At 32.4% G+C, this 9747-nt stretch overlaps 1 protein-coding gene across 1 annotated transcript; it reads right to left on the bottom strand.

Annotated features, from left to right (window-relative positions):
- Positions 1-4846: 4846 nt before the first annotated feature.
- LOC133031207 (uncharacterized) lies at positions 4847-6243 on the bottom strand. Its single transcript, XM_061104649.1, has 3 exons — positions 5915-6243; positions 5595-5825; positions 4847-5486 (listed from the first exon to the last, which is right to left on the bottom strand). Exons 1-3 carry the CDS (start codon positions 6241-6243, stop codon positions 4847-4849), a joined length of 1200 nt encoding a protein of 399 aa, XP_060960632.1.
- Between the last annotated feature and the right edge of the window lie 3504 nt (positions 6244-9747).

Raw genomic sequence — 9747 nt, 5'->3', positions numbered from 1 at the left:
GAGTAATTAAAAACTGGGCAGTTCCTATTCCAAGGGAAAAAATAATTTCTTTGTTTATCACTACTACAAATTTGCCTTTTAGTGACACTCTTTAGTGACACGCCTATTTGTGCGGGTCACTAAAAGGTTAGGAGTAGTTTTTAGTGACATGCACAATTAGTCTCTAAAATTCAATGTTAGTGTCCTATAATTTGAGTCACTAAAAATATGAAGTGTCACTAAAGATTAATGCCCATAATTTTATGAATTTTTTTTAATTAAAAATGTTCACCTATAGAGTCACTCTAAGAGAGACTGGAAAAATATATACCAATACGCATTGCTCGTCACTAAAGCCACTTTACAGTTTTTTTTTAAAAAAAATAATAATTATTTTATTCATTTGTATTAATGTATGGCAAAAAAAAATGGTAGGGCCGGCCATTGTTATTTCATATATTTTGTTATTATATAAATTGTTAGAGATTTTATAACAATGGAAGAAAATCAAGATTTATTACAACTCTATTGTAAAATAATACAGGGACTAAAATAAGAGATTGATTAAATATACATATATATGAAAGGTAGAAGAGAAGATTACAACACATGTATTACATGTATTACACATGTGTTACACTATATATAACAAGAGAATAATATATATATATAAACACTCTCACAACCTTGAGTGTAGATTAGTGGAGATCACCATGACTTGAACAAGGTATTACACCTTTGTCCAAAAGCTTAGTTCCACCTATCTCTAAGCACTAAGGGAACTCTCTAGGAAATAGCTTTGGGAATTATCAAGCCTTTTAGGGTTTTCTAGCAAAGTGCTTTCTTGATAGAAAACTTCCTCCCAAAATGAGCACCTTAGACCTCTTTATATAGTGTTTAGGATATCACCATTTGAAATTCAAACTCATAACCCCTATAGATGTTATGGACTCAAATGTAACTCTTACACACACCATAACTCCTATAGCATTAAGAATTTCAAATAAAGGTGTGTAACATCTTTTACACTCTTAATGTTGATGATAATGGTGGAGGTTACTCATAGTAACAACTCCCCAAATGTTACAAAAAGATGACAACTAATATAGTCATATGTTACATATTATTAGTTTATTACACATATTTAATCTATATATTATATTATTATAAATAATATAACATAAATAATATAATAAAAAAACAAAATAATAAATAAATAAGTTGATAAGAATGAAACCCTAAATAACATCTCATTCTCTCTCACCATCTCTTACCGCCTCCTTCTCTCTCTTTGAAAATCTCTCAAGCTCTCAATGTAAAATGAAGATGGTTTGAATCAACAGATTCGACAGCCATGAGCGGTCGTTTCTTGATGTCGGTGAGTCATACAGAGGCCACGAACGGCCTCTCCGCCACTCGAATCCCATCCTCCATTCCCCGAGCTAAGTTGGTTCCTACCTGACCTTTTATAAAGTTTTTAAATAAAATTCATGTTTTGGTTGAAATTCATTCTTGGAAGAGCTTAATGACACAAGTTAGATAGTCATCAATACTCATTGATGGAATAACAATTTGGTGTAGTCTTCCTCATGTGTATGAAAATTATAATCAAGTTGGCTCCCAAAAGCCAAATTACTTATTTCAAATATGCATGTAAAAGTTTTTCAATTGGGTTATTGAGATTTTCTAATAAAATTTTACAGGCTGATTGATCAAGCTTTTGCAGAAAGTTGATGTATGCAGCACATCTGATGAAAAGGCAGTATATGCTTTATTGGGTCTTAAAGTTTTGATGGTTTGAGAATAAATTTGTATTGGTTTAGATTTGTATGGGATGAATATTAGGTGGTGTAGTATGATGATGTTGATAAGTTGATAAGTTGGATGATTGGTGGGACAAGGAAGAGTTATGTAGTGTTTTAATTTTTATGTGTGTAGTAAGAGAGGAGACAAGGTAGTAGGCTAGTAGTAAAAGACTTGCTTTGGCTACTCAAGCTTGGTTACAATTTGGAAGTTTGATGGGGTATTTATAGTTGCTCACCCCTTACACTTTATGGCTAGAATTATTTCTTCTAGATCTTTCTAGTTCAAGGATTTTATCCATACATTTCTACATATTTCTTAAGCATGCATAACTAGAAACTTCTAGACTAAAGTTTTCTAGAAATGCCTATGTTCTATTGGATTTTTACATGTCTAGAAAATTCTAAATTATTCTACAATTATCTAAAAGTTTAGAGTATGTTTTTCTACAAATGTGTAGAAAATTCTAGACTTAATTTAGTATTGTAGAAATGTGTATCAATTTCTAATACTCCTCCTTGGTACACATTTCTGTAACTCCAATCATGTTTCGTAGTAGCTCGAACTTGCCTCTTGGTAGTGCCTTTGTGAATATGTCTGCTACCTGCTCTTCAGTCTTGCAGTGCTTGAGCTCGATTTCTTTGTTTGCTTCTGCTTCCCTGATGAAATGGTACTTGATGCTTATATGTTTAGTTCTACTATGAAATACTGGATTTTTCGCCATTGCTATAGCTGATTTGCTATCGCAATATATCTTTGTAGCTTCTTCTTGTAATTCTCCCATGTCTTCAAGTATTCTTTTGAGCCATATAGCTTGGCTTGTAGTCATTGCTGCTGCAATGTACTCTGCTTCAGCTGATGATTGTGCAACAGTTGCTTGCTTCTTTGATGCCCATGAAAATATTCCTGATCCAAGTGTGAAGGCATATCCTGACGTGCTCTTCATGTCGTCCATGGATCCTGCCCAGTCACTATCTGTGTAGCCAACAAGTTTTGAGTCACTTGTAACTCCGTACCATATTCCATAGAATTTTGTTCCTTGCAAGTATCTGAGGATTCGCTTGGCTGCTCCGTAGTGAACTTGACTTGGATCATGCATGAATCTTGATAGGAGACTAACTGCGTACATTATGTCTGGTCTTGTAGCAGTTAGATATAGAAGGCTGCCAATTAGACTTTGAAATTTTGATTCATCAGCTTTCGGTGAGCCATCTTCCTTCTTGAGAGCTTTGTTATTGTCTAATGGAGTTGATACAGTCTTGCATCCCTCCATTTTGAATTTCTTCAATAGTGTCTCTGTATACTTCTTTTGTGAGATGAAGATCCCATCTTCTTTTTGAGTTATTTCGATCCCGAGAAAGTAGTGCATTAATCCCAGGTCGGTCATCTCAAAATTTTTCATCATGTCTTCTTTAAACTTCTTTATCATCTTCTCATTATTGCCTGTGTAGATGAGATCATCAACGTATAAAGAGACAATTAGTGTATCATTCGTACCTTGAGTTTTGATGTAAAGAGTTGGCTCACTCTTGCTCCTCCTGAATCCTTGCTGGGTAAAGTAGTTGTCAATTCTGCTATACCAGGCTCGTGGAGCTTGCTTTAGGCCATATAAAGCCTTTTTCAATTTAAGGACTTTATCTTCATGTCCTTGTATCACGAACCCTTGAGGTTGCTCCACATAAATTTCTTCTTCAAGATAACCATTTAGGAATGCTGACTTCACATCGAGTTGAAAAATCTTCCATTTCTTTTGTGCAGCTAGAGCTATTAAAGCCCTAATAGTGTCGAGGCGTGCAACTGGAGCAAATGTTTCGTTGTAGTCGACTCCGTATTGTTGTGAGTATCCTTTCGCAACTAATCTTGCTTTGTGCTTTTGGATAGAGCTATCTGCGTTGAGCTTTGTCTTGTAGACCCACTTGACTCCTATAGTATCTTTGTCTTGTGGACGATCTACAAGCTCCCAAGTCTCATTCTTCATAATCATCTTTATCTCTTCATTCATAGCTTTTCTCCATACTTCTTGTTTATGAAATTTTGCTTCAAAGCTTTCTGGCTCCATAAGTACTAAGTTGCATGTCTCGTAGATTTCTGATAGTGGTCTTGTTCGCCTTACTGGTGAGTCTGGCGGAGATTCTATGACTTGTGCAGGTTCTTGTGTTGTTGGTTGAGTAAGAACTTCATTTTGATCAGTTTCTTGTCTTGGCAGTAGAGGAATATTGACTGTCTTTGTTTCAACTTCTTGTGTCTCCCAGTTGTATGCAGCATCTTCGTCAAATTTGACGTCTCGACTGATTATTAGCTTATTTGTTTCTAAGCTATAGACTCGATAACCTTTTGATTGAGTACTATAGCCTAAGAAGATTCCTTTCTCTGCCTTCTCATCAAGCTTGCCTCTTTTCTCTTTTGGAATGTGACTATAGCATATGCAGCCGAAGACTTTGAGATGCTTTGCTGATGGCTTACGTCCGCTCCAAGCTTCGATCGGCGTCTTATTCTGCACGGCTTTGGTTGGACATCGGTTGAGCAAGTAGACTGCAGTGCTTACTGCCTCTGCCCAAAATCGTTTTGGGAGACCTTTCTCTAGCAGCATGGCTCTTGCTGCCTCCATAACGATCTGTTTTTCCTTTCAGATACACCATTCTGTTCTGGTGCGTATCCAACAGTGAGTTGGTGCTCCATCCCTTCATCTTCACAGAACTTGTTGAATTCATTAGAAGTGTATTCTTTGCCTCTATCACTTCTAATTGTCTTGATGTAATGACCGCTTTGTCTTTCGACACGGGATTTGAACTTTTTGAAAATATCGAAGACTTGCGACTTTTGTTGCATAAAATAAACCCATGTCATTCTAGTAAAGTCATCAATGAAGAGAATGAAGTACCTGTTTTGGTCATTTGATGGAGTGCGCATTGCCCCGCATACGTCAGTATGGACTAGCTCAAGTGGCTTTTTGGCTCTCCAAGCTTTGCCAGATGGAAAAGGTTGTCGATGTTGTTTCCCGAGCATGCATCCTTCGCAGACTGTGTTGATCTCCTTAATTGATGGGAGGTCTCGCATCATATTCTTAAACGAGGATCTTAAGCCCATGGAAGTTGAAGTGACCAAACCTTCTATGCCATAGCCATGACTCATCTGTTTGCGCTTGCATTGCCACATTGCTTGCATATCTCCATTGTATGGGAAAGCGTCTATTTTCTTTCATTTTTACCTTTGCAATTTGAAAAGATTTATCTTGCTTATCATATATTGTGCAAGACTCTCCTTCAAAATGCAAAGAGTACCCTTTTTCAATCATTTGACCTACGCTAAGTAGGTTTTGATCAATGTTGGGTACCAGGAGTACATCATTGATGTATCTCTTGCCTTTTTTAGTGTCAATGGCAATGGTGCCTTTGCCGACTGCTTCCATGAAGTCACCATTACCACTTTTGACTTTAGTCTTGGATCTATCAAGACTACAAAAGATGCTTTCGTTTTTCGTCATGTGGTTACTACAACCACTATCAAGATACCAAGTATCTTTTCCTTCTTCTGTTGCAGCTTGGCAGACATAGAAGAGATTATTTTCATCATTTTTCTTTTCGGAAAAATTAGCTTGATGGGATTTCTTTAAACGACAAGTTTTTTCAGTGTGGCCAAATTTTTTACAATTTTGGCACTGTGGTTTTCCTTTAAACCAGCAGTCTTTTTCCAAGTGACTTTTTCTTTTACAAATGCCACATGGAGGATACTTGTCGTTATTTTCTTTTTGTTTTTCTTGTGTCTTTTTCCCATCAGCTTTTGGTTTTTGAGACTGCGAATTAATTTTAGACTGAAAGGCATTTTCAACTTCACTTTCCTTATGCCTTTCTCGTCTACTTTCATATGCTTCAAGAGAGCCCATTAGTTCAGTTGGTGATAGAGTTTCTAAATCTTTAGTTTCCTCTATCACAGAAACTATTGAATCATATTTTTCTGTACAAGAAATTAGTATCTTTTGTACTATATTCTTGTCAGAAATTATTTCTCCATAGGCTCCCATTTGATTTACTATTTCTTTAATTCTAGAATAGTAATCTTTTGCAGTCTCATTATCTTTCATTTTAAGATTCTCAAAATCTCTTCTAAGCTTTTGTAGTCTAACTGTGCGTACCTTGACGGTTCCTTGGAACTCCTCCTGCAGCGTGTCCCATGCTTCTTTTCTTTATTCTTTGCGCCCATTATTCGTGGAAAAAGATTGTCTGCCATAGCTTGCTGCAAGCAATATAATGCATGAGAATCCTTTTGTTGATTATCCTCTAGTGCCTTCTTTTGATCTTCCGAAAGAGTTGTAATATCTTCCGGAATAGTGATTCCTTCTTCAACAATTTTCCATAGATTTTGTGATCGAAAATAGGTCCTCATTTTGATGGACCAAAAATCATAGTTTTCTCCATGGAAAATTGGAAGAGGTAGTGAAGAGCGATTGTACTCCGAACTCATGTTGATGAGTGGAAAAGATTACGCCCAGTGATATATGATCGAACGGAGCTCTGATACCACTGATGGTTTGAGAATAAATTTGTATTGGTTTAGATTTGTATGGGATGAATATTAGGTGGTGTAGTATGATGATGTTGATAAGTTGATAAGTTGGATGATTGGTGGGACAAGGAAGAGTTATGTAGTGTTTTAATTTTTATGTGTGTAGTAAGAGAGGAGACAAGGTAGTAGGCTAGTAGTAAAAGACTTGCTTTGGCTACTCAAGCTTGGTTACAATTTGGAAGTTTGATGGGGTATTTATAGTTGCTCACCCCTTACACTTTATGGCTAGAATTATTTCTTCTAGATCTTTCTAGTTCAAGGATTTTATCCATACATTTCTACATATTTCTTAAGCATGCATAACTAGAAACTTCTAGACTAAAGTTTTCTAGAAATGCCTATGTTCTATTGGATTTTTACATGTCTAGAAAATTCTAAATTATTCTACAATTATCTAAAAGTTTAGAGTATGTTTTTCTACAAATGTGTAGAAAATTCTAGACTTAATTTAGTATTGTAGAAATGTGTATCAATTTCTAATAAGTTTATATTTTTCGTTGCAAGTTATATGCTTCCACTTGAGATTTAATTTTTACTAGAGCCAAATCTTATAAAGGGAATAAGTACTTACTATGATCTAAACTGCCAGTTTTTTTAGCTTTTAATCACACTATTATAAAATATTATTTACAAGCAGTATTTCATATTAGTTTGTATAATTTAGCACATTCTGTTCTTGTTTTTTTTTTCTGTTTTATAACAGATCTATGTTTCAGGTTGCCGGCGGTTGGGGATTTGCTTTGCACCTATAAGCTGTGCTTGCGTCGTCGAGGTTCGGGGTTCGCAAGTAGCTGTTTTTTGCGTTGTCGGGGTTCACAGGTGGCTTGTTTTGTCTTAGAGGTTGGGCGTTTGGAGGGATTAGGAGCTCGCCAGCAAAGTGAAAACTTTATCACATTTATTTTGGGTTTCATAAATTTGGTTCTGATTTAGTAATGGTTAATGTATAATGATGATGTATATGTTAGTATACTAATAATTTATCTCTAATTTGATTATAATTTTTGTATGGTGTTATGGAAGAATTTGTTATCTCTATTGTAATTAACTTGTAATTAATTTAAGTTTTTATTTAAATAAAATACATTTTTGTCTATTTCTATAGTGTAATTTATAAATTTTACATTTAGTTAAATTAAAATTATTATTGTTATATTAATTGTATTTGTATATAATTAATATAAATTATTATTTATAATACATAAAATTTGAATTAAATTAAATTAAATATTATTTTTTTTAGAAAAATATTTAATGTAGTGGCACTTTTCGTGTGTCACTATATCTCTAAAAATATTAATAAAAAGGAAAAAAAAAAAGGATATAGTGACACTCTATGTGTGTGGCTGTTACATATTTAGTCTGACAAAATCTGACTCTATACGCCTATAGTGACACGCAAAATATGAATGCAAAAGGTTTCAGTGACACGTGTGAAGTGTCACTAAAAATTATCTTTCCAGTCACCCTCATTAGTGACGCGCGTTGAAGTATCACTATACACTTTTAAAGTTACCCAATGTGTGTCACTAAAACTCCATTTTCTAGTAGTGTACAAGTGTCAAGTGCAGTGCCAATATTTCAAAATCATGTTATGTTTATGAAATTTATGGTATTAAATTTGGTTTTGTCATATTTTAGTCTTAATGGACCATATTCTCTAGTTCAAACATGATATTAACTCATCCTCTATGAATGTTGAATGGATATTTAACCATATGGTCCCCATTCTTGTTTACTTCTTGAACATAAACTATTTCATTTTGTCGCTTTTAGGTTATATATATGAACTCTTGAGTTGGGATATGGGGAATATGAATTGAATAGAGGATTGAACAAATTCCTTAATAGATTTCAGTTCTCACAAGATTTTTTTCAGTTCTAATTAGATGTCGCTGCTATAGAAACTTTTCACATTTATCGGGATGTTTATGCTTTTTGTAGTAGATGATAGAGCAGGTTTTTTATTTTCAAATATATATATAAATATATATATACTAGAAGAAAGTTACGTGCAAGGCACGTATATTTAGTTTTATGTTATGTGTTCTATAATTTAATTAAGAAAAATTCAATAAATAATCATATAATTTAAAATGATATAAAAACTAATTTTAATTAGTGTGTGGGGTTATTTAAAAATCAATAGTGAAAAGTCAAATTTAAAATTTAGAAAGAGAAGAGGAGAATGGAGATTAGCTTGAAATATATTTAAAAAATAATAATGCTACACACTTACTATGGATACTTAACTCGAGCCGGTAATTATAAAATTATAAAGAATAAGGGTAGCAGGCATATAACTGGACATATGAAAGAAAGAATATAAAAAACAAGAAATATGATAGCTTCCAAATAATATTATAACAAAGCAATGCTCTCCAAATTTATCTTAATATCATTCTTCTCTTGAAGCCTCTCATCAATCTCATAGCACTCCATGATAGATTCAACAAAATATATGTGTTTATGTATATTTGGATTCAACAAAATATATGTGTTTATGTATATTTATTTTGAGCAAATCAGTAAACATATATTTTCAACAAATTAACCCGATAAACTCAAGATCCACATATATATACAGCTAAGTATTCAAATACAATTGTAAAATCTAAACTTAAAACAAAATTAAATGGACAATTCATGCTCAACTAATAAAGCTATATATATACTGTTATGATTACATCAACTCAAATATTCTTACTTGCTATAACCGAATTATAAAAATTAAAAAGTATAATTTGAGATATATAGACTAAAATCATCCAAATAAACAAATAAATTAGTTACACATAGAATTATAAATGATACTTTTTTAGAGTGTGTTTGAAGTTTATGTGAAATTTTTTAGATCTCTTCACTACTATTTTTTATCTCTATTTTTTTTTTGTATAAATATATATGTATATTAAAATTTATATTAAAAAAATGAAAAATATACGTACATATATTTTATTGTTGTTAATTAAATTCAAAATAGTATAGTAATAGAGAAAATTTAGAAATTAGATTTTTATTATAAATTTTTATTTATTTAAAATAATTAACTTTAATAAAAAAAATTAGAAAAAAATGAGAACGTACAAGATTAGGTATATATATTTTATTGGTTTTAATTAAATTCAAAATAGGATAGTAAATTTATGGTTTAAATAATATCACATAAGAACAATATATAATATTGTATATATATAAATAATATCAGTTCAAATATCAAATATCAGTTTAAATTTTTATTTTATTATTTTATTATATATAAATAATATTTTATTATTTTATTAAATATAAATAAAAAGTCACACCCATGAATTTCTCATAAATTAAGAATTTAGTTATATAGGCACACTTTATATAGAATAGATATAAATTAACCATAATGCTCATTAATTGTATATTTTAAGT

The sequence above is a fragment of the Cannabis sativa genome, chromosome 9 (assembly GCF_029168945.1).
Source record: "Cannabis sativa cultivar Pink pepper isolate KNU-18-1 chromosome 9, ASM2916894v1, whole genome shotgun sequence".
NCBI classification, from domain to species: domain Eukaryota; kingdom Viridiplantae; phylum Streptophyta; class Magnoliopsida; order Rosales; family Cannabaceae; genus Cannabis; species Cannabis sativa.
Note: the sequence above shows the minus strand (reverse complement) of the source record. Positions and strands in the feature narration are given on the sequence as shown.

Excerpts from the sequence above, each read along its gene's own strand:
- LOC133031207 (XM_061104649.1), bottom strand. The coding sequence starts at position 6,243 with ATGAGTTCGGAGTACAATCGCTCTTCACTACCTCTTCCAATTTTCCAT. Across the intron at positions 5,826-5,914 it reads AGTTCCAAGGAACCGTCAAG|AATTAAAGAAATAGTAAATC; the intron begins GTACGCACAGTT and ends TTACTATTCTAG. Across the intron at positions 5,487-5,594 it reads GAAGTTGAAAATGCCTTTCA|AAAAAGTCACTTGGAAAAAG; the intron begins GTCTAAAATTAA and ends CATTTGTAAAAG.